At 38.8% G+C, this 25750-nt stretch overlaps 1 protein-coding gene across 20 annotated transcripts in view; it reads left to right on the top strand.

Annotated features, from left to right (window-relative positions):
• Window positions 1-25750, top strand: part of AFG2A (AFG2 AAA ATPase homolog A) — a 226725-nt gene that overhangs the window by 38982 nt on the left and 161993 nt on the right. For 8 of the 20 annotated variants that reach the window (XM_062621656.1, XM_062621652.1, XM_062621653.1 and 5 more), the window contains exons 12-14: window positions 7759-7812; window positions 8224-8303; window positions 21778-21904. In XM_062621656.1, coding sequence (XP_062477640.1) covers window positions 7759-7812; window positions 8224-8303; window positions 21778-21904 — 261 coding nt within the window. Of the gene's footprint in view, window positions 1-7758; window positions 7813-8223; window positions 8304-21777; window positions 21905-22348; window positions 22641-22702; window positions 22807-25750 lie in introns of those variants that run through there. The other 12 variants (XR_009965407.1, XM_062621667.1, XM_062621668.1 and 9 more) reach the window with 6 other exon arrangements.

A 25750-nucleotide genomic window follows, 5' to 3' on the forward strand; every position in this document is an offset into this window, starting at 1 on the left:
TTTTTTTTTTTTCCCCTGAGGGAGGGGATTTTCCTTGCTTATAGTCCTATTAATTTTACTGTTCTTTATGTTAAGTCTCAAATATCTGTCCATGGAATAGGTATCAGGATTTTTGAATGGAAGTGTGTTTCTTGATAATTTAATTTTCAGACTTGCATTTTTCTCCCAGTCTGTCCTGCCCCAAATAAATAATTTTGATGAAAAGTGTCTGCTGTACAGCTTGTGGAATATTTGTAATCTGTCACGATAGTCCAGGTGTCTCAGGTTCTTGGGTCCTTCTTGAGAACAGGCTGTTCTATGGGAGCCTGTTTCTGGATGCTGAATCTCCCCGTGTCTGAAACCTGAGAGGAAATTGAGTACGTTACATGCAGTGCTTACTTGGTCCAGTGATTTTTTGGAAGATGGACCGATTATGTCTGCACACTACATTTAAGATACGTGGGCACAGTAAATCCAGCTCTCTTGGAGTGCTGCATGTACTCTTACTTCTCTAAGTTGGCTGCCCTGCTTGGGTGCAGAAGGTATTGCTCCTGCCCCAGCCTGGCTCCGGGAAAGCTTTGTGCTGTTTTCCAGATGTGTCTATGCAATGTCTGTGCAGTTTGGACAGCTGACTCTGCTCAGCGAAGTTCTTCAGCTGGGTTATATATAACCTGTTAAAAAGTGAACGTTTCCATGTGTCTTGGACATGATGGGCTGTCATCATGCTGTATAAGGCACGGTAAAAACAACGCAGCCTCCAGCCCACATCTGACTTACCTCTAATAAGGTTTGGAAGATGGACAAGGTCTAGATATAATTTCCGTGCAGAGGAGCTGAAGAAAATAACGTGATAACAGATGTTTGACGTAGCATCCTCTTCTCTCCTGAAATCTATTGTGATGTTTGAATGGTTAGTATTACAGTGAATGTGGCTCTTTTGTAAACATGTTCTTTGATATTTGGCCAAAACCTTTTATAGTTGTATTTTCACCAAGATTGGCAGCCTTTTGCTTTTCCAGAGAAAAGCATTTGGCTGGTTCGTTTGTTTTACAAAGCAATCTTGCATGTAATTCCTAAGGGGAATTGTTATTTTTACTCCTTCACTTGACTTTCTTTGTCTTTAATACAATATATCTACCAAATTTACTGGGGAGGAGGTTTTCAATTACTTTCCAGGGGATGGCTCTTCCTGCTCCCTCCCACCACCCCTTTATCTGTATCCCTTGCTGCACTGAACCTTTTCAGGTTTTTAGTGGTCATCTTGCTTATTTTCCCCCATTCTGAACCTCTGTTACAAAAAGACAACTGAATTGTTCTCAACTTTTTGAAGACTTTTCAGTGTTTTGTGATCATGGATACAAGAGAGTGCAAGACCGTGTGAATTTGGATAACTTTTTAATTCTTTGGGATTGAGCATCAGTCTTATCAATAGTCTTTGATCTGATTAAATTCTTATTTCAGTTAGCCTTCTATGCACTTTTGTGCTTCTTCACACTCCTTTGTGCTTGCCCCAGCTTTTGTAATTTTCTACTGAAATGTATTTTATGCCTTTATTTTACCAGTAGAAAAGGAAAATTCTGCACAGGTACTGGAGGTATCAACGTTAATATGATGGAGGATATAATTTTCAGCTTTTGCCAGGCTGATGACACCTCTCTGATGTATACAACTTTCTCTGTGACACTTTTGCTTTAGATGTCATCCAGATTTCTGAAATTGAACATAAGGAAAATGAACCCCTTTGTCACTGTGTTATTTCTGTGTGCCTTTTTTCCTCTCTTTGACTGACTGTGGTCGGTATCTCTCCATACTGTTTTGACAGTTCCTGTGCTTAGGGTCAGCTTTGACTGGCTGCTTTTTTGATGTATACATATTGATTAGACCACTAAGCTTTTGTGGTGATAAGAATATTTCTGTGGAAACTTCCGTATATTTCTGTATGGCATAGATTGTTATATCTGCGTTTGTCTTGCATCTCAGTTTATTTAAATTTGATATCACTGTCGTCTTAGTTTTCTGTGGGTTCCCCCTCCCCCCCATTATTTATTTGATTTATAGGAAATCCTGTGTCACTGTGTTGTGCTGAGAATCTAATGAATATTTTTTTCTTCATGGATTTTCTGTTGCTTGCCCAGGTTGCTAGATACTGGAGAGGTTGTATGTTACTGATGGTATCCTGCATTGCATTACTTTCTACTTACGCGGACTGCTAAAACCAGGGAGAGACTTTCTGCTAATTTCAGGAGGCTTTTGCTCAGGATTATGTCAACAGGGAATCTTGAGTTCTGTTTTTTGTCCAACAAGCAGATTACCTGAGTACAAAATAAATAACAAGAAAAAATATGTAACTTCTATATGCTTGTAATGGGTTTGGAAGCATCACTTTTCCTCTTGCTTCTTAGTGCTTTTTAATACTTGTTTGTTTAACATTACAACTAAAGCAAAAATTCACTTGGTGATAGTGACAAAAAACAGCCTCCAAAAGTTAAACTCCCTGGAATTCAGCTGAGAGACACACTAATTGTTGTAAACATGATGAAACAATACTTCAAAAAAAAAAAACCCAAACCAACCCAAAACCAAAGAACCACTCACCCATGCCCATGCATTACAGGAGGTAGTGTTTATGGATGTTAACACTGAGCAAACCAATGGTTTGCTTTGGTTAGGAGTTCCAGCTCTGGTGTGATAAAAAAAAATTGTTGTGTGTTTTTTTTTTTTTTTTTTTTTTTTTTTTTGCGGTTGTGTTTGGGTTTTTTTGTTGCTTTTTTTTTTTGTTTAGGGGTTTTTTGTTGGTTTTTTTTTTTCCCTGAAGGTAGAAAATATTCCTGACATTTTATTTGCTGTTAATGAAGAGCTTGGGCTGAAGGAATCTTTTATTTTTTCAATTAGCAGTAATTGCAAAAATACACACTGTTCTCAAAGCTCTGACTTCACCTTGGCTTGATTTAACTTCCCCTATTCCTGTATCACCCTGCTGATGCTTTTGTACCACTCTCTGTGCTTAACATGTGCCTAAGCTTAGTTTGTCATCTGGGTCAATTATGTCAAAATATTTTCCTATTGAAGTTTCCTCTGCTTTTTCCTTCAGCTCTTGGCTGTGGCAGATCAAACAGATTAATGAGACTTGGAAAAGCCAACTGTTTTGCTTTGTGAAGAACTGTCATTGAGTTTTGGGAAGATACTTTAGCCTTTTGGTGGGGATTTCAGTGGGCAGAAGCATGAAATAAGAAAACTTGGTGCCTGTAGCTAGTTTAAGATGAAAAATGAAGAAGCATTGTGGTTTTATGAGAAACTCTGGCAAATGTTTGATGAAATTTCCCAAAAGATCCACAGTAACACATTCATAGTAACTTGTGAGTTAATTGCAGATAGTAAAACTAACTGTATTTGAAAATTTGTTTAACATTTTTAACAAAGGATAACAATTTGGGATACTTTAATGAACTCTTAATCTGGAGAAGAGGAGGCTCAGGGGAGACCTTAGAGCAGCTTTCCAGTACTTAGGTGGGGCTACAAGAAATCTGGAGGGTGACATTTTACAAGGGCATGTAGTGACAGGACAAGGGGGAATGGCTTTAAACTGACATAAGGGAGATTTAGATTAGCTATTAGGGAGAAATTCTTCCCTGTGAGGGTGGTGAGGCCCTGGCACAGGTTGCCCAGAGAAGCTGCTGCTGCCCCATCCCTGGCAGTGCTCCACCCCAGGTTGGATGGAGCTTGGAGCCACCTAGTCTAGTGGAAGGTGTCCCTGCCTGTGGCAGGGAGGTGGAACTGGATGAGCTTTAAGGTCCCTTCCAACCCAAACCATTCTGTGATTCTATGGTTATGGCTGATATTTTAATGTCTGTTTGATCACTTCTACTTTGCACGTGACAAAGAAGGAATTGCGTGTTTTCTGTTGTAGAGTAATAATCTGTAGGATGTGCTATAAATTCTCTAATTAATTGGATTTTTAAAAATATGAACTGTTTCTGTAGCTAAAATGGCTCAGTGCGTCTGTGTTAGAGCCCAGAACCTTGCATGTGTTTGAATGGCATTATTTTTGAAGAGAGCATGCAGGGCTGTATGCTGAAGAAATCTGGAGCTGTGTCCATCTAGCTCAACAAACTTCAGTGTGTAGCTTACCTGATTGTCAAAATAGTAAAGAAATTGTATACAGAGGGATGTCACCAACTAGATTTCTGTTATATTGAAAGTCGCTACCCTTGCATTTTCATGTGGAAAAAATTTGCAAGTGGTTTTAAGCACTGCTTAGAAAAACTACTGATACTCCAACTTCAGGGATAACCAGATGTTCTTCTTTTAGTTGAAGAACACCCTGAGAACTTCTGTCATAACCATGTGTACACAAGCTTATGTGGCAGCCTGTATACAAGGATCTTATTTTTGTGGAGTTAGAGAGCTTATTCTGATCATATTTTAAATATAAGGAATTTTCTTTTATTCATGCTTTTTTATAAAAAAAAAAATAAAACAGGCATTAATACAGACCATAAACAAGTGGAAGTTTTCATCATATAAGGGAAGCATTTCTTGTAAATGAGGATGGGATAGTGTTTAAACATCATACCTGGGAACTATTTCTACTTTTCAAGTTGGAGAAATAAAACTCAACAGTGTAGAGTGGGCCAAATTGGCAGTTTTTATACTATTAGTCTCACATGGCTAAGCTACAACTACTTCTGCCAATTTCCTGCTTCAGGTCTTTATCTGATTTTGGAGTCATTGTGCAAATGACCAGAAAGAACAGGTTTTAATTCTTCACATCCCTTTGTATGAAAGATGGGTTGTTGCAGATGCTATGTATCATTAGACTGGACCATTTGTTACAAGCACCTCTTGGTCAGTATATCCACAACTATAAACAGCTTTTAAAGGCAGTATGCTCACCTCTGTGCCAAAAAATGATGTTTCGACAAATGGCAACTTACTGACTAGTTTAGCATTGAAAAATAATAATCCCCCCACCCCAGTGTTTTTTGAGTGGCCTTCAACTTCCAAGAAACCTTCTTAAAACAAGAAGGTGAGCTTTGTGAAAATTAGAAGCAGTGTCAGCTGTCAGCAGGTGACTCTGCAACAGCCTATGCACTGCTGCCCGTACAGTTCTGTCTTTTGGAAGAATGGCCATCAGTCTTTGCTAAAGGACAGTCCATTTGCAGACAGGGTAAGGCAGAGGTTCAGCTCAGGAGGGACCAGAGCTAACCCAGTTTAATTGCTACATCCAGCTTCTTTGAACATTTCAAGGTTTTGTGTTGTGGTTTTAAGTGTTTGCATGAGATGAAATGTATATGGATTCCTCCTCTTTTGTGCGTGCTTTCTCTTAATTTGAAGTCTTTCCCTTTATTGCAATATGTAACAAGAGCTCCAAGCCACTTGTAATAAAATACATGGTCCTCAATGGCCGTTTTGGTGTCACTCATGAGTGGTGAACAAGGAGACCATCAAATTGGTTTTTGCAAAAATTCCCCATGAAGAAGCACAGGTCATTACTTCATGGAGTCAAAACTTCATGTCAAAGCTTACAGCAAAACCATATATTCAAAATAATTCTCATTGGAAACATTTTAAACAGTAGTTATTGCTTTGATGTTGCCTTGGTCATATTTTAATGCTTAATTAAAAATAAAACTCCAAGCATCTGAAATTATATTGTACCTTAAAGCTTAAAGAGAGTGGTTTTGGTTTTAAGCAATTGTTTTTACTCAGGCAAAAGAAAATATCAGGCTATTTGATGTTGTGTCATACTGAAGGAGTACACTGTTGGCACTGATATGTATATGGTATTGTTTTCCGTGAGAATACTGATGTGAATAAAAATTACTTAGGAGAATAAGAACATGAAGGAAAAGGTCCACAGAAAAAGTAAAATCTGTTATTGTGGGTAGGATCTGCAGAGGTTTGCTGGTCTGTCATCTCAGTTTAACAGATAGCTAGACAGGAAGACTGTGCCCTTGTTTCTGAAGGTTTTGTTAGGTCCATGCTATTTGATTCTTCATCTGCACTAAACCTGATGAATGGCCAGGGCCGGGAGCAGCTAGATGCTGTCTCTTAAGCTGCAAGCCTGTTCTGCACTAATGCTTTATTTTCCTCATGTTTAGCGTCCACAGTGGGTAGTAGAAAAGGACTTTGTGTTTCTCTCTCTTACTTTGTTTTTTTCTTCTTCTCTCTTTCTTTCCTGCATCCATTAGTTATATATATGAATAATTCTGTTTCATGCAAGTATCCAACAGACTCGAATTCTGAAGTTGTTGAAAGCCTGCAGGTGACGCTTCAGCTACTGCAGCAGTTGCTGTAAGGATGGATGTTGATGAAAGGAAGCAATGCTAGTTGTTTCATTTACATTTCCTATGGGCGAGGCATGCAGTGCTGCTTTTCCAAGGCTTAAAACAATTGTTTTTACCTGTGTGGTACTATAGGTCTGGCTGCTGCAGTATCTTGCCTGGTCCTGTGGATAATGGACAAGTCTTTGAAAATAAATAAAAATAGTGGCCTAGCCTGGATGCTTTGCTGATATCAGATGACTTGTGCTTTTTCCCATACATATGCACAGGTACTTTCCAGTGGTGCCAGTATCAAGATAAGTCAGTCCATTAACTGTTATTGTAAGAGTGAAAATCAGTATGGAGAGAGGAGACTGCAAAAAACAGTGTGCTGTATTTTCAGAATAGCGAATCTGTATTCTTCTGATCTGGGTACAAAGACCAGATGTCCCCATTACAGAGGGGTTGTAACAGAAGCTCTGTCACTGCCGGTGTATAAATGTACATTTGCCATAGTCTTGATTCTAACATGCCTGCTGTTTAAAGCTGCCTTACTGCTCTGCCCCTTGTTACTTGAAGGTACTTGCAGCTGTGAAACATGGGAAGTGTTGGGTTTTCTGACTGCGAAGAAGGGTGTAGTTTCTGCTGGTGAAACCATGAGGACACCTGTTCCCTGGAAAACAGATTGAAGCCACTGGCTCTTTTTGTTCATGGCACAGATAATTGTCAGTCGTTGTGGCTGCAGGGCATGTTTGATGCAAACCAGGCTGAACTCAATGAGTCATTACCAGTCCCAGGAGACTCTTAGTCCCATGAGGAAGCATTATTTAAGCAGCCTATCCTACAGGGTATAGCAGGACAGAAAGTACTCCAAGAATTCTCCATTGTTTTTCTTTTTAATAATTGTAAATACTTGCTCAAGGCCTGAACACTAACCCTGTGGTCTGCAGACACTGAGCAGCTTTCTTACTGGGGATGGACCGAGATCCTCATGGATGGGTGTTGGGTGTGCTGGGATGGTGGCAGCTTCTTTCTGGGCCTGCAAAATGTCAAGTTCAAAGAAATGCTGTTAAACATTGGTTTAAGTCACTGTTTTGGTGCTTAGCTGGGCAGGATATATGTTGAGAGTGCAAGTAAGCACTTTTTGGTGGTTCCTCTTTCTGCCTGATTTACCTTGTTACTGTTGTTGAGCCAACAACTTTTAAGAGCCCCAAATTCTCTGTGTGTGTGTTTGGTTTTTGGTAATTCAGTTTCTTATGAAAGGACTAGGAAAGTATTACGATAAGACTAACTTACATGCATAGTTACAGGCATGCACAGTGCCATAACAAATGGAGGAGCACTTGGTACAGGTAGAAGGTAAGTCTAAAAATACACAAATAGGACTTGCAAGTGACAAATTATCAAAATTCCTTGTAACAGCACATCGGTAATGTAGCACTGGCAGATGTCTCAGTCATTTTATTGATAAATGTAATGTGGAATTTTATATTTTCCATTTTTTTTAACTTTGCAGGGACCTGAGCTGATGAATAAATATGTTGGTGAATCTGAACGAGCAGTGAGAGAGGTGAGAAGGGGCAAAGCATACGTAATACTATATGTTAAACATTCTTGACTTTGAAATTCTTCTCTGCTTATAAAGTTACCTTTAAACTTTAAAAAAGCCCAACTTCTTATGGTTTAAATTTGAAAAAGAAAAGAAGCAGAAGGGATGTTTTGTGTTGTTTAACTTTGTCCTGTGTTGGCCTAGTGATGAATGTTGAATTTGGGATCCAGTAGCAGCTTAACTGTATGTCTGCATTGGGCAGTATCATGAATAACTTCTGAAACATCTGTTCTTTTGTTCTTTTATAAAAGACAACAAGGCTTATGTCTGGTTTGTGATGCTCTGTAGCTTTTGAGGTGTGCACAGGGTGATAGTATTCTGTAAAAAGTTTTCCATTCCCTAGAACTCAGTGTTTTGTTGTTATTTTTCTAGATATTTAGGAAAGCCAGAGCGGTGTCTCCTTCAGTTCTTTTCTTTGATGAAATAGATGCCTTGGCATTTGAAAGGGGCAAGTAAGTTATCCTGTTACAAAAATCATAAGATGTTTTCTGATAAATGATTCTTACATTGTGCAACCACATTACTTTTCTAGAATTATTTCATTAAATATATTTTCACAGTATTTGTCAATTCTACTCGAGCATATTTAACTTGGCATAAACGGGTAAGCTGGTAGAGTTCTTCCTTTCTCATCTCATTAGGAATGATTCTACTGGTTCTCATGCCATTTGGCTCTTTTCTGTGGTTTTAGCTTGCATTTATTTCTAGCAAAGAACTCCTTTTTTTTTTTTTTTCCCAGGCTTGGTGCACTGGCCTAATATAGTGTCTCCATCAAGCAAACAGTATGATCATATGTTATATGAAAGGAATTTCCATGGAGGCTACTCATAGCCACTTACATTAAAACATTTTGCCAGACTGGGAAGAACTTCATGAAGAGATTTGGGAACATTTTTAGGTGCTTTCATGTGTGACATTAAAAGGGGGTTGTTGTGCAAGCAGCTAATAATGTGTTTGTTATTTTTTTTTTAATATCCTGCTTTGTAATGATACTGAGAGATGTTTAGCTCGTCTGGAGGAAGATTATACCTGGTTTTACTTGCTACTGTAGCATTTAAGATTTGACAGGCTTGGTTAGTGGTCTTTCTTGGGGGATACCTTCTTATAATATTTATAATGTTGTTATAAAATACCACTACTTGTGAGCAAGTACCTGCTTATGTTTTGGTTTGCATTAAAATATCAAATCTGTGCATGCAGAAATTATTTGTCCAGTTTAAAGATGCATCACAACTTCATCTTTTTTCTGCAAAAGAAGCTCTCTTGGCATCCATACAAATTCTTTTGTGTTGCAAAAGGGATGTTTGTATCAGCAGGAAAGGATAAAAGGTGTTGTTCTGACATTTCATCAACACAAATAAATTGTTTGTGTTACAGGAGGTGGCATCATATGTAGCACAGAGCTGCCCTGTGAAACTGCTAAGAAATAAACACATTTTCTCATAGAATACGTCTTCATCAGCATCCTTCTCATATGCCATGTATGCAAGTGTGAAATTTGTAACTTCCTGAAATGCCAGCCACTCAGCACTATGCTCTGAAACACCTGCCTGCTTATCACAACAGAGAAGTTGCAGAAATATGTGCTGGAATCAAGCCAACGGGGGGGGAGGGGGAGAGGGAGATCTCCCTCTGCTGTAATTCTGAATGTGTTTAGCTTTCAGAAACACCGCTTCAAGATAAAAACTTTTGGAAGAAAAAGCCATAATATATTTTACTCAGTCTTTTTTCACACAGTGCCCTAGAGGTGTTGAGTTTGTTTGCTTTATTCTTTTAAGGAGTAAGCAACAGAATTTTACCTTACCTGGAACCATCTGTGGGGGTAGTAGGCCTGGCACAGCTTGCTGAAGAATGTGGTATGACCTGCTGCAGTCATGTTGTGCTGGAGACATCTGGTTTTGGAGCTTTAAAAAGAACAGGGTGGGACACAAATATTTCATTGTCAAATCTGAACCAGATGGGAGGTAAAATATGTAGCAGAGTCTTCATAAAATTCATCTGAAATTAAATGGTGTAGGAAACCAGACAAGGCACTTATTAAAAATGGCCTTTTTTTACAGGCTGACTTTGCACAGTAGGAATTTGCAAACGCATTAGGGATGCTAACAATTTGTGGCCTCTGGAGATCCATTTCCTGTAGTATTACTAACCATACTGGAGTTTTCAAGGAAACACCTGTTTATATTGTCTCCCTGTTCCCTCTGTTGGTTGAATTAGATTTTTCCACCTTGGTGGTGATCACTGTATCACACTTGACTGTATCACTATGTGATACAGCTTTGTAAAAGTTTTTCCTCTAGGTTTAAATCCTTGTTAGGATTCTGTGAGCTTTGTGCATAAAATGCTGTATCCCAGATCTCCTGGATAGGTAATGTCTCCTGATCCTAACGGGACATGTCCAGAGGTATGGAGAAGCCTAAACTATGAAGTTGTGAGAGCAATTTTATGCGTAGTTCAGATCTGAAATACAGGTGTGAAATAACAGTCAGAAATTGCTTAATGCTTTTCATCTTCAAAGCACTTTGCTAAGTATTCATTAACCCTTTATTGCTTGTTTAGATTTGACCAAAGCTTGTGGGTTTAAAACACAGATGTTTTGCTTCTGACCTTCTGTAGAGGTCACTAACAGTCCTTTCTCAGCAGCAGCCACCTACAAGCTGACTTTGTAATTAATATTATAGCGGAGTCTCTGTCGCTGCACAAACCATTACTCTATGGCAAACACTGATTGCATTCAAATATAGAATCATAGACTAGTTAGGGTTGGAAAGGACCTTAAGATCATCTAGTTCCAACCCCCCTGCCATGGGCAGGGACATCTCTCACTAAATCATGTCACCCAAGACTCCATGCAACCTGACCTTGAACACTGCCAGGGATGGAGCATTTCACAGATTCCTTGGGCAACCCATTCCAGTGCCTCACCACCCTCACAGTAAAGAACTTCTTCCTTACATCTAACCTAAACTTCCCCTGTTTAAGTCTGAGCCCATTACCCCTTGTCCTACCACTGTATGCCCCAGTGTTTTATTTATTAGACATTCCCAAGCCATGACTCCTTAATTGTAATACGTCTAACACTCTTCCTAACATAACTGTCTCATGTAGCAATTTTACAAAATGTATGTGTATTCATTTATTAGTTTTAAGAAATAATACCTTGAAGTCAGCAAAAATTACATTAATTGGCATTGTTCAGTGTTAAAATCTATTATTTTTAAAAAGACTATTTCTTGTCCAGGCATCTTAGAAGTTCCATATGTTTTTTTCTATATGAAATAAGCTCCAGGGTTTTTCTTCTTGTCTGTCCCCACCTCTCTCCCCATTTGGCCTGTAGGCAACAAACTAATACATATTAATCAGGAATTAAAAATGTGGGCTGTATACATACCAGCCTTAAAGAGAAATATAAAAATCTAATCCTGCATCTCTGAAGAAAAATAGTTCAGTGTCACAACGTGGCAGTGAATTTGAAGATAATTTTAGCTGTATCCAGTTCTGCATTTCGTCCTGTTACAATGCACTTCTAGTGCTCTTGGGAGGTTTTTTTTTTTTTACTTTCCTCTCTTCATCTGGTCTATGTTGAGGGTGTTTAGAAAGAATTGAAAATAAAAAATTAGGGTCTGAATGGACTGGCTATAAAGATAAAGGGAGGCATTCACTATAACTGGTTGGAACGAATAGATAAACCTGCAGAAGAAAAGATGGTAGAAAGTTAGACATGTCACAATGAGTTTTGAGTAGGAAAAATGATTGAGATAGGAGAAACTAATGAAGATTGGAAAGGCTTTTCATAGAGACTTCTCCTTTGCTGCCAGTCAGTCGTACGGGAGAAGCTCCAGCAATGTACCACTTTATATCTTTAAGGCAGAATGGGCATTTTGTGGATTAACATGCAGCCAGGAGCAGTTGTGCACCAGGAGAGGTGAATGACATGATGCGCAGAGCATTTCCCACCACTCTGTGGTTTGTATTTGCATGTGCTTCCATGAGTAGGTTATGGCTGTTTTTTATTTACTTTCGAAAGATGTTGTTATGACTTTGTATGAGAGGCTGCGCTCAAGTGAGACCTGTAGCATTTGTCCAGATATAGCAGCGCATGAGGAGGAAAGTTTGCCTTGCAGTAGTCCCTTGCCCAGACAAAGCTTGAGAGGCTTTACAAATTGCACAGCTGCAAAGAGTTATGGGTATTTGTTATCCCTTGGTATCCTGACCATGTAAAACCTAATTCTTCTGGCCATTAGAGGTTGCCAAGAGGGAAATGGCTTGGTAATTAGACTTGAAAGTGATGAATGAACATGAGTCTGTGTAAATGCAGCACAGTCTGTTTGCTGAACTCAGAAAAATCTCTGTGCTTTGGAAATGGGACATTGTTTATATAAGTAGGATTTTTAGAATTTTTGGGCAAGAGACATATTTGTTCCTTTTCTTATTTTTCACAAGCAAAGCATTTTCCCCTTTAACTGCAAATCTTTGTAATGTAAGATGGAAAATGTTGTAGACTAATGTGAAAGACACAGATAAATTCCATTTTCAAGGCAGGAAGTTGGGGGGGTGGGGTGGTGAATGGACAAAATAAATACCTTGCATTTGAATTGCAGAGACAAAAACAAGTTTGTAGATGAATAATGCTAACCTTTTCAGAATGAGGGTAGAAATGACAAAATAAAGGGACTTTGGTTCCAATAACCCAAAACTACAATATGATGATGTTTTCTTGTATACTGGGGAAGATAGCTACATTCCTAAGCTACAGTTTAAATGCTCAGAACCTCTGGAAGATGTACTGTTTTCACTTTAGGTATTTAAATATTTGCAGTCTTAACTTTTAAGGCCTTCAGGCTTCTAAATGAAGCTGTGAAGAACAGCAGCCTCTCTGCTGTGCCACCTCTGCTTTCAACAGGGACTGTGATAAATCTTCCAGTATTAAGCCAAGCTGTCTCTCTGGAATATTTTAGCACATATATTGTGCGCTTTAGCACATACTACACTGTACACCTGAATATACCATTGCATTTTCAAATCTGTGCAAATTCCATGGTGTAATCTTCAGCCTCTGTCATGAAGGAGGTCACTGTATTGAATTTTATCAATGAAATCTAGGGGCTGGAACGCGCAGGTATGTAGTGAAGTGACATTAGGTAGGATAGAAAACCTATGGGGCAGAAAACCACCTTGCACAGGGTAAATTATCAGTGGTATAGCTGGAGAAGAGATATTGTCACCCTACTGTTACTCATGCTAAGGCTAAAGAATACACGGAAGAAATGGAGTTTCCCTGTGCCATGCTTGCATTGTGAGTGACCCAATTCTAGCAGCTGGCTCAGTTAGGTAAGAAGCTTTGTGTTTCTGGCTTCTGTTGGCACTGGTTGGCCCTGAACTGGGGAACATCAGCTAGATTCCCTGCAATATCTGACTTGTGTTTGGGTATGATAGAGAGTTGAGGCATTCAAAACTCTTGTGACTGTTGTCTGAATTCTTCAAAGTTCTGGAATTTGGTATCCAAATACAAATGATGTCTGGGAAAAAAGCTGCATATCCAGTGCCAGCTTTCTATTTTAGGCCTAGCAAAGAGTGGTGAAAAAGTAAGGTTTTGAAACAATTTAATAATGTAATTTGCTTTGGAATAGCAATTCTAATAAATAGCATTACCCACAGGTTGTGTGTATGTATGATAAATATCTGCAGTCCTTTAATTTTCAAACTTGTTCATGCTTTTTCCCAGCAAGAATCCTTTATGACAGTGTGTTTTAAATCTATGTTTCATTTTTCTTGTTTAAGAAAAAAAAAACCCAATTATTTGTAACTTTGCAGGTCTGTATTATAATTTGGACATTTGAAGTCAATGTAGACTTTCACTGACATCAGTGGAAGCAGGACTGGATATATAAACCCTTTTCTTGAAGTCATTCAATTGCATGGATAAATGCACAGGGTTTAGAGGAATTAATCAAGTCTGTTAACGCAGGTAGGCATGTTCTCCAGTGCTTGGGAGTGCTGTGGCAAAACTGACCTGCAGCGAGATGCTTCAGCCAAAGACATGAATTTTAGCTTCTGCCTGGATTCTTGCCAGAGGTCTAGTTGAAACAGATTCCAGGATTGGAAAGGTCAGAAGTAAGCATACTTGGTGATCACTTCAGTTCCTAGGGTGGCGGTGGTTATAGAAAAAGATCAGCTTACCCACACTAAATGGGCCCAAGCAGGCTACAGCTGCCTGTAGGGTTAGGACTTCAAGTGGAGGTCATCTTTTATTTATTTTCATTTATGTATTTATTTATTTTCATTCAGATTAAATACAAGGGGAACATAATCGTAACTAAAACTTACAAATGAAATTTATTCCAGATGAAAGTGAACTACTTCAAATATTATTATAATGAAATGAAATCCAGTATAGTTACTAGTTACTACTACGTCTTTAGTAATTCCAACTGAAACTGTACTTGCTTCCCAGGTAAACATGATTGATGACAGTTTTCAACTTTATTAACTTCCAGGAATACGCAGAGGAGAAACTCTGAGGAAAACAGAAAGAAAAAAATGGGAAATTTACTGTGCAGCGGGGGGGGGGGGGGGGGGGGGGGGGAGGGGATGTGTGTGTGTGGATGTGTGTGTTCGGGGTTTTTTGGTTTGGTTTTCTGGTTTGGTTTTTTTGATTTGTTTAAAGGCAATGCCAGTGTTTACAGAAAAGGAGAAGAGAACCCTTGCCATTAGCATTCTTCCTGTTTCAGCTAGGCATGCCAGGGCCACCAGTTGAAGGCCAGGTCTAGTGTCTGTCTTTTATGGACATGTCTGGAATGAGTTGCAGGCAGAGTGAAATGGGTGATGGATTGCAACCTAGACACTTAAGGGTTTGAAGATGTGCTTGGGGAAGGCCTTCTGGAAGAAAGCCTGTTGATTCTAAACCTGTCTCAAACCTGCTCCTTTCCTCCTTTTCTGTCTTTTCATTGCATTTCATTTTTTCTGGGCCTACTTCACTGGCTTCTGGAAGCTGCAATAATAAGAAATTTGGGCAAATGGAACAGGCTGGTTGCATGACTATGGAGGATAATTAGGATGTCCCTGCAGTGATCTATGGGCCATGTGTTTTGACATCACCTGCTGACAGCTGAGCACTGTTTCCTTTTTTCACAAAGCTCATCTTTTCTTTTTAGGAAGCTTGTTTAGAAGTTGGAGACCACTGAAGGAGTACTGGGACTTCTTGTATTTTTCTGTGCTTTTCTCATGTCTTAAAAAGCAAACAACATGAACTGTGCTTAATTGTTGAATTGGCAGTGGGCAAAACATTTTTTTGTCCTGACATTAAAGCTAAATGTTCTACACAGTCTCTGAATTTCCCAGACTTACCCATGTTTCCTCTGGAGATTTCCCTTCTGTAGTACTTGCTCTTGGGGAAACAGGAAAGATGTGAAACAATATAGTGTGTAATAGCTGATACAGGTGTATGCAAAATGTGACAGCATCTAATTGTAGGGTACTGATGCAGGGAAGGGTTTAGGATTATATTTTTTCAGCGTTCTGATAACGCAGGCAGGAAGATTCCCTGCAATGGGAAACATTTCTTGTCTTAGCACTGAAGAGTTAAACATAAAAACTGATCACATACATAAGATTTGCATGCAGTATATCTCGTCTAGATTTTTTAGTACAGTCCATGCCTGTAGTATCTGTAGTGGTCTGAATTAATAATATGCATTGAAATTGTACCATACATGTGCCAGAAATGAATTTGGCCCAGTTTTTAAATAATGCTTGCTTAGGCCTAGGTGTGCTTGTTATGCCTTTTTGTTTTATGAAATACCTCCTTTGTTGTAAGCATGTGTACGTAGAGTCAGATAGTAATTGTGGATGACAGTTTTGCAGCTCAGAACAGGAATCGTGCTTGTAAACAGAAATAAGTATGAGATGTAAAAGGTATTGTGATTTTAAGGGGGAGAGGGAAAACTCCTATAGGGGAAAAAGTAGTGATATTGCGCTGCCTATGTAAACATGCATGTCTGTAAACTAATACATTTAGTAAAGTTTGGCTTTTGAAGCCCTGGTAGCATTCAAGGGAGAAAAGTTCAAAGCTAACATAAGGGCCCACTCTGCTATCTTTAGATATAAGAATATTCTGATTGAATTTAAGTTTCAGCAGGGTACATCTGTGTGGGAGAGAGTGCTTTCTCTAAATGACACGTCAGTGTCCATACTCACTTGGAGTATTGTGTGCAGTTCTGGTGTCCTCAACATAACAGACATGGAACTGTTGGAACAAGTCCAGAGGAGGGCCACGAGGATGATCAGGGGACTGGAGCACCTCTCATATGAAGATAGGATGAGAAGGTTGGGGCTGTTCAGCCTGCAGAAGAGAAGGCTGCGTGGAGACCTCATAGCAGCCTTCCAGTATCTGAAGGGGGCTTATAAGGATGCTGGAGAGGGACTCTTCATTAGGGACTGTAGTGATAGGACAAGGGGTAACAGGTTAAAACTTAAACAGGGGAAGTTTAGATTAGATATAAGGAATAAGTTCTTTACTGTGAGGGTGATGAGGCACTGGAATAGGTTGCCCAGGGAAGTTGTGAATGCTCCATCCCTGTTGTGTTCAAGGTCAGGTTGCATGGAGTCTTGGGTGACATGATTCAGTGAGAGATGTCCCTGCCCATGGCAGGGGGGTTGGAACTAGATGATCTTAAGGTCCTTTCCAGCCCTAACTAGTCTATGATTCTGTGATTCTGCTGGGCAAAATACCCCACTGGTAGAGTTTTTGAGTGAAATTCAGTATCTGGGAAGATGCTGCAATTACTGTTTTTCTGGCATTGCTATTGGAGTAAATTGTTGTGTTTTTTTTTTCTAATGCTGTGGAAAGCCTTGAATTGCCAAAGCTATATTTCACCAGTGTTTGTGAGGGAAGGAAATAAAACAGTGTGACAGTTAATTGCGATCACAGCAGTTGGACTGACAAGACAGACTTGGTGGTTGCTCCTTGCTGACAGGTTACCCCTGCAGAGCCCTGACAAAAATGTCAGACTTAATAAAAATCCTTCAGGCTCTGCGAGCAAGGTGACTCTCACATGGAAGCGTGCTGGCAGGGGGCTTGGGTATTTCAGGAACCTTTTACCTCCATAGTTTGTGGGGAAGTGGAGAGTTCTGCCAGAAAGTTCTATTTCAACGTAAAATAATTTTTTTATCCAACCATTTTGTCATGTCAATGAGTTTTATATTTGCTTTGATATGAAATTCTTTCCAGCGATTCCAGTGAGATAAGGATTTGAGATGATAGCACATCCACAAGTGTTTTTAAAACCCTGAAATTTTGATTATGATTGTGATTCTGTTGTCGTGAGGAAAAAAAAACCCAAACAAACAGCTTTCATCTGTATGTAAATCTTGCCTGATAGGACATTTTGGAAAAGAAGCTGGCCTGTACTCCCTTCTCACAAAACCTGTGTTACAGATTTCAGCTGTGTGGCAATTAATCCCTCTGCAGTAATTTATCCAGGATATTTCTCCTGAGGTCTGCCTCTTTGACCTCAGGGATCTGCCTGAGGTAGGGACATCTGTGCAGAAATGGGGCTTTTCAGGAGAGGGGCCCTCCCCAACTTTCTTCTGGTTTTGTAGCTTCACAGTTGCTGTGAATTTTAGAGTGCTGAAAATGTTATTGTGTGACTGTTTCTTGAATTTCCACATTTACAGTTTAGCAACATAACTAAATTAAGGTCCTGATTCTGAAGCTAAGGTGCTCAGACAGGCCTCAGTGCCTGTCTGAGTAGTGGGATGGAGAGTCAGTGGTTCTCCTTAACAGGATTTAAATGGTGATTGAAACTGAAATACATTTTTCAATGAAAATGACATCTAGCGTTGTGAAAAAACATTAATTCCATTGGCTTTGTAAGTGTTCTAGGTTGTCAGATGATGCAAGTGTACATTTGCTTTAGCTCGCAGTGGTGATGCTTACCAAATTTCACCATGAGGTGAAACCATAATGAATACATTTTCAGACTGTTTTCTGTGTTTAGGTTTCAAGTGTTAAAAAAATCTTTTATATAAGGGAGATAGAAAAAGAACGTAAGCAATTAAAAGTGCATGAAAGAAGTCAGTTGCTGTCAAACAAACAAACAAATAAGCCTGTAGCATGAAGTGTAACAGATTTAAATCAAGTGATTTCATACATCTGGTTATGTCCAGAAACAAAATCTCCTTGGCTTGAAGAGCTATATAAGCTAGGGAACTGTATATATTCCATGATGCAGTGATAGAATCAGGCTGCGGTTACTTTTTATGTGCCCAGGAAGATGTATGAGAGTGGCTTAAGGTGTCTAAGGGGAAATGTCAGTGCCCACTGAGATCTGAATCCAGCTGGTTAGAACAGTCTTTGGATAAGGCCAGAGGAGGTAAGAAAGTGTTCTGTGGAGTGCTCTCACCTGCTATATTGAATTTGGAGCTGGGGCTCATGATCAGTCAGTTTCATCAGACAAGGCCAGAGTTAATTCAGATTGTGAGGCTTTGGTACACTGTAAAAGTGTTTTATTCTGTCAAAATGTGTTTTGAAAGTACCTTTAGCTAAAATAAAGTACCAAGAACAGGTTTTGCTTTTCATATTTGCCTTCAATGGTTGTTTTAATCCATGGATAGTCTTACCCAAGAGGCTTTTGCCATCCAGGAAGCTTCTCTGATGGTCAAGTGAAGTGCCCGAGCAGGAGCGCATATGTGCTTGGTCTGAGACTGGTGGGACACTTGCAGGATTAGCTGAAATATCACATACAGGAGGATATCTGGCTCTAAGTGATGTAATAAACTAGTAAGCAAAGACTTTTTTTGCCTTTAAAACTCCTTCATCGAGGGTTGGCGAAAAGATTAACACATAGCCTACAGACAGATGTATTTCATGAGGGCAGCATAAGAGATGACTTGAAATTCTCATGCCTTTACGGAGCAGCCAGATTCCTTTTTGCTCACACATTTTTTATTTTGAAGTTCAAGATATTTCTGGTTAAGGGCACAACTTTTGCATATGTGCACCTGTGCACATGTCACCCTGTGTGGATTATGTGAGAGGCTTAATTCTGACTGCCTGGATTTGCAGGTGGTGTGTTGACAGGAAATTAGAGTGTACCAGGACGTGCCTTTTGAGGACTATTTCCATGCAGTTGTGATGATGACATCAATGTGTGGAGGTCAGGTGGTGGTGGTGGTGGGGAAAACATGGCCCCTTAGCTGGAAGTTGTTTTTGGCAGGGCCTCCGTGGGACTGGAGGGTTAATCATAATTTGTTTCTCTGGCTGCCGTTTGTGTCAAAAGTCTGGGCAGCTTTAATGAATGTTGCCTGTGTTAATTTAAAATCCTTGCTGGGAAAACATGGGGAAATGGAAAAATGCATACTTGCGTGTCATCCTTCAGATTAACAGCTTAGGCAGCACTAGAGGTCTCGGAGTGCATGGTGCAGCTCCGAGCAGCTGCCGTAGGGATCTCACTGTAAACCTGTGCCTGACTGTGACTTTTATAGGGTATCCTATTCAGCCAAAAGCTAATTTGCTGTAGACTCTGTTCTAAAAATGGTGCATTGTATGGCAGCTTAGTGAACAATGTAAATAAAAGTGGTGAAATTGGAAATTCCTGGTGTCATAGGTCCCAGACACCTCTTCATTTGGTACTGTTTGTGTTATTGGTATTTTTGCATGGCTGGTTTTAGACCTTTTTCCCTCCACTTTTAGCAGTTAATAATAAATACCCAAACAATGCCCTGGTATTTCCCTTCATTGTTTGAGCTGTATGATGCCATCAGTGTTTGCTTAACTGCAGTTTTCTAATTATTTGCTTCATAATTGCATGGAAGTCTTTGCAATGTACATTGCCCTATAACAGTGTGGATTTTCTTTACAATATACATTAATTTTACCTTTTTTTTCAGTGTGAAGCTTCCAAGAGAAATGTTTATATGGGGGAAAGATGAGATGTAATATCTGTTCTAGCCACCTCTCTTTAAAACCAAATATTTTTTCCTTTTCCCCTGAAGTCCTCTAGTGTCAGTTTCAGGTCATCTCATTTTTGACTTTGCTTAGCTTTTTCTTGTGTGCAGTCTGCTGGGTATAAAGTTGAGTAAACGTGAAATTTAAGCAAAATGGGAGGCCTGACTCCCTACTGAGACAAGCTTAAGTTACAAAGTTGATTTTAATTTCCTTTAAGCTGTGTCCTTCAAAAAAGCATTTACTATCCATGTCTAACACCTGAAGTGTTTTATCGTTTTCAACCCTCTATAAGTCAATAGGACCGTGACCAATGGGTATGTTAGAAATATTGTAATATCACCTGGGAATTTCTGACATGGCCGCAGCAAACCAAAAAAGCCGACAATTAGCTAACCCAAGTCCCTTCTCTAATATACCTTAGCAACCTAAATATTCTGTTAGCTGACATTTCAAAGATACTTTCCAGACTAGGTCTGTAAGTTAACTGTTTTGCACTGGAAAATTATAGAACCAGGTGTTGAATAGGAGAACAAGAGAATTCCTTTGGAGGACATCTGTAGAGGAACGACAGAGTCGTTACTATTGCTTTGGCTCTGAGACATTTACGAAGCGCTTTGGTTTCAGGCATGCTGGTGGTGGATGCCAGTGCTGCAGCAATATATGTGTGTAATAACAATGCAACTATCTATGAGTATTCTCTATCTGCTAGAAATAATTGCAGGGCTTATCTTTATAATCTAATATTCCTTCATGCAAACCAGTGTTTAGGTTGCTGGGTACTGCAAGAAACACATATATCATTTGTGTAGTGCATCTGCCAACATATGAGTGTATACAGTTATCTGTGTGTGGTCCTAGTATCTGCTAGGTCTAGTGTCCTTTCAAAAACAAAAAACGATATGGTGGGTGATGACCTGTTTTTTTAATAACATTTCAGAAATAAAATCTCTTTATGAAGAATTAGAACAATGTTATAAAGAACACAACGCTCATGAGATGTATTATTTATCACAAGTGCTTGTTCTCTTGGTTTGATTTATGCAATGTCTTCCTTTTCTGTGTTCTTTGTTTTATGTGTGAATATGTGCAGACACACACATACGTGTATGTGTGCACATACTTATATGCATTAAAGAATTGTCTGGGAACAAGGTGGTACATCCTTTGCTTATTCTTTTTAAAATATTGGAAGCTTTAATGGAAACAATAAGAGTTTATTTCTGGAATGCTTTTTGTTACATATAGTTAAGCAATTTGAGTGAATCTTCCATAAACTTTAAGGTTATCAGAGTTGATTCCAAATTAAAAAAACCCAAACAACAAGAAACCAAAACACCAGAATAGTTATGCTTCGTCTGTTCAGGGTTTTCACATCTTGGTGATTTCAAAACTGGAATTTTCTGTTTCTCAGTCTTGATTTTTTTTTCTTTTGTTTTCCTGGTATCTGTAGAATCAGCTGAGTTAAAGGACTGACAATGCTATTAGAAGGCACTTGTATTATTCTCATTTGATGTGGAGAACATAAAATGTAGAGCAACTCTGCAAAATACATAACCCTATGCAGTACAAAAATTAGGTAGTTATGTAAGCACTCCTTTGGATAGTGCTAAAATAAAAGTTTGTCTGACTAAGAAGGAAATCCAGTTATTTTAGAAATATTCCAGACATCCACATTGTCTTAAACACTTTATAACCTACATAGCAGGGTTGGAAGTAAGAAAACCTCAGTTGCTTTGCTGAATACCAAAGCAGTATTCAGCAGTCCTTTAAAGGACTAATTCTGCAGTTTGCTTTTACTCACTTCACATGGCTGATAAAGTTTCAGGGAGTGAAGGTGAAAATAAGAACCAGAAGGAATGCAGATAAAGAGATGGATCCCTGTAAATCGAAAAGAACAGGACGTTCTTTCCTTTCTCCAGTTTTCTAGGAAGGGAAAGCTAATGCTGGGACTTTTTTTTTTTTTTTTTTTTCTAAATCAGCTCTTCAGGTGCTGGAAATGTAGCAGATCGTGTCTTGGCTCAGTTGCTAACGGAAATGGATGGGATAGAACAGCTGAAGGATGTGACAATTTTGGCAGCTACAAACAGACCGGACATGATAGACAAGGTACGAATAGACACACTGTCGTATATCCTGTTCCCTGGAGAAGACCAGATTTTGCTGTAATTCCTTCCTCTGTTTCTCTCCAAACTGTTGTCTAGTCAATTTAATGATTAAAAGTAGAAGTTTTCAAATGAAGAAACGGCAAAAGCAAAGATTGTCCCTCACTTTTTTTTCCTCTCTGCAGAATATTTAACAGAAAATGTTTTGTGATAGCCTTAAGTATCTTTTTCCTAGAAGAAATTTTCCTTAAATCAAGCTCGTTGAACTTGTGCAACAACATTTCTGTCAAACTGCTTCTGTAGTTTTTGCTTCTGTTGTGTTTATTTATGCATGAGTTTGTTGGTTTCATTAGTTACTTCCTTTTGAAAGATTAACTATCTCAATAGTGCCATTAGCCTGCTGCTAGCAATATGGTTTCCAAATGTAAACAGTGCAAATTCTCTTTAGGTCCTGCAACATCTCTTCTGGAGTGACAAGAACATTTCAAGTTAATAAAAATGTGAGGGTTGTAATGCTTACTGTGGAAAACCCACAAAACCAAAACCAACCCAGCAGCCCTCTACAAAATCCACTTTAAAACTGTCTCCCACTGCTGTGGCTTCTCGCAGCTAAGTGCAGTAGATAGACCAGTCTGAAGTGATTCCCTTTGTGATACATTTTGTAGTGTTAGTGTGTTTCTTTATTCCACATCTCTTCACCTTCACAACATTAATGAATTTGATGACAGGTTAATGCAATTGATTTTTCCTGAACTTTTCTAGGATTTCTTATAGGTTTCTTAAATCTTTTTAATGTTAACAGATTCTCCCATTTTAAGATGTGTCTGGAATAGATTTTCTGTTTGTATTGGGGCATTTGGGCATAAAACATGTATGAAGCACACATTTTAAAGTAAGGTTCATATACAGTGAAATCTTGGGGAAAAGAAAAAAATTGCTTTTTCTGATCAGAACACAGCCTTTTCCCTGTTGAACCAGAGGAAGACATACAGCTGATGGGGTCCTGACAAAGTGTGCCTGCCAAGGCAAAGTAGAGTTATCAGAAAGTTTTCAGTAAAAGATAATAAAAATATGAAAAATAGTCCGTGAAAAATATGCTTGTGCAAAAATGAAATTTTCAAAATTCCACTTTTGTCAAGCAGATTAAATTTTTCTTTGGTTCCTATTCTTTGGGTTTGGACCGAGCTGAATTTGAAAAAATTCTGTTTGTTGAACAGAAGGGAAATTTCCAAGTTCAGCATTATACTGTGTTATCTGTGTCACCACCTGGGAATTCAGCTCGCTGTCATTCTCCCTGTTGCTGGATTTCTCTTGGGCCTACAGGGAATGCTATTTTTTTATATTTTAGCTTTCATTTGAAATATTGGTATATTGAGACAGTATATATTTGAAATATTGGCAATGTTGGGGCAGTACTACCATGTGTTAAGGGTACCACACCTTGATACCTAGGTTCTTGATATATGCCAGCTGTACCTACATTACTGGTGCAAATCCAGACCACTTAGTCCGGTGCTGAAAGTTTTCATTTTAATATGGTGGGTAAAAATTTGGCATTTTTTGTGCATCTGAATTTTGTGGGGTGGTAAACTTTAAAGAGCTAACAGCACAATTGTGTTTAGGTGGCAACATATCTTATGTGTTCTTTTCCCTAATAAAGTCGGTAGTCTTGACTCTAAATGTAAAGAAGTAGGAGCTGCCTGAGACAGTGCCACCCATAGCAGCAAGCTGTGTGATTATAGGAATTTTATTAGCAATAAACCATGAATGGATATTTTAGATTTTTATTTAGAACTATTTTTACCAAGGTATAATAACTTATGGTAGCTTTGTAGAAAGCATTTGTTTACAGAGTAGCAGAACAAAATTCCACAGGTCTGGAGGAAGGGGAGTTTTAAACTGGGATTTAAAGGACTGGAGAGTCACATGAGTTGGTATTGCTTGCGTCATGCTTCATCCAGGCCAGATAGGCTATACCAGCCCACCACCATGTCCTGGGTCTGTGTAATATTTGCAGTGCATGAGTTGCACATTTTATTTTATTTTTTAATCCTGGAACAAAGAAGCCTGGCACCGGAAAATTTGTGCTGTGAATTTCACTTCATGGGAAATCTTTCAGTATGGGCTTTTAGTTTACTTTGTGATCAGTGATCCCTTTGAAAAGGTAATATCAATTTGATATTTTATATATTTCACCCATATATTACAATAAGTGCGTGTCCTGTTTTCGTAGGTGTGTGATGACTCTACAGTAATTTTAATGCATTAACTTTACATATGGTATATAGGCTCAAGGCAGTCTGTGTTCTTTCCTTCCAAGGACTGGGAAGATGTCTGGTGTACTTCTTGCAACTACCTTTTCACGTTTGAAACCAATAAATGTTTGAGGAATGCATGCTTTGTAGGTTTTACAATATACACTTACAAATTTGGTAATAATCCATTCAGGATCTTCATTTATGTGACTGCTTCTTAACTGACAGATATGTGATGATTATTCTTTTGTAATTTGAAAGCAGTATTTGGGAATATCAAATGTAAGGGTATTCCCCTGAGCCTAGTGCAGACTTCACCATCTCTGTAAACACTACAGTATGTTGTTTTGGGTAGTGAATAGCTTTTGAGTCAGACTTTATAAAAAGTTGTGTTTAACAGTAAACGTGTTTTGACTTGCTATGAATGTCTAATAATAAGGTAATTTCTCTAAGATATCATCATAGTGTTGGAATAATATTTCAGTACAAGGTTGTGTCCCACGTTTGTAGCACTTAGCTATTTTGCATCTCATTCATGTGATGCTGGAAATACTTGAGGATGGTTTCTGTTCTTCATAAGAAAACAAAACCAGCATGTACGGTTTTCAGCCATGTATGGTACAGAAAGTGATTCCTCTTAGAAGGGAAATATTTGAGAACAAGATGTTCTGAACATTCTTTGAAAGTGATACAGAAACAAAACACTCTGAGTCAGTAATAATAGTAAAATCTTCCCTTTTATTCTTCATTCTGTAAGTAGAATTGATAAGTGATTAACTGGTAAATGCTTTTTGTTTCTGGTGACTTACCCACTCAGGAGTGATTTTTTTCATACCTAAAATATTTTGCAGTAATTTTATGGAGCTTCTTATGTTTCCAAACTTTCTGTATGTTCCCATCTATCAGTTGGCCTAACAGGAGAGGTCACTCATCCCCATAAACCTTGCATAAAGTATTTTGAAAGCTATCATTTACTTAGCTTGAAATTAAATGTTCTATTCAGACATATATGTAGACAAATTTTCAGGTGTAGTCTGAAAAATTTACATGAAAGAAAACCTGGACCAATTCATCAGGGTCTCTGTGTCTTTTTATTCTTTTCCAGTGGAATCTGTTTTCCCAGCCTTTTAGTACTGGGCTTATTTCTTGGGTGAGAAGGGTGAATTGCTATCATTACCTGCCCATGCAGATATCTTTTTTCCTCTGAAGAAGTTTCAATCTCCATTAGCAAGAGTACAGTGAAAGCAGAGAGTCTGTCCGACCTGGGGACCTTAGTGAAAGTTTTAGCACAGGAAGCAAGATGCATGTTGCTGGGGGTCAGATAGTTTTAGCTCCTGCTGAGCCAGATTTGAATGTCAGACACGTTAGCTGTGATGTAAAACACAAGGCGCTGAGTGAAGTGATGGCCTGTGGTGTAGGATGACATCCTGGTGCTCCTGACAGCTTCACTTCTCCTTATTGTGGGGTGCAGAAAAGATGTATCCTCAAATATGCTATTTGCATAAGAATGACAGGATGTGATGGGACAAATGAAGATTGATGAGATGCTGTGCTGTCAAGTGTTGCCTGTTGTCTCTAGATTGATGATGGTCTGG

The sequence above is a fragment of the Pezoporus occidentalis genome, unplaced genomic scaffold, assembly GCF_034315485.1.
Source record: "Pezoporus occidentalis ecotype Australia unplaced genomic scaffold, CSIRO_AGI_Poc_V1 ctg230, whole genome shotgun sequence".
Taxonomy (NCBI): domain Eukaryota; kingdom Metazoa; phylum Chordata; class Aves; order Psittaciformes; family Psittacidae; genus Pezoporus; species Pezoporus occidentalis.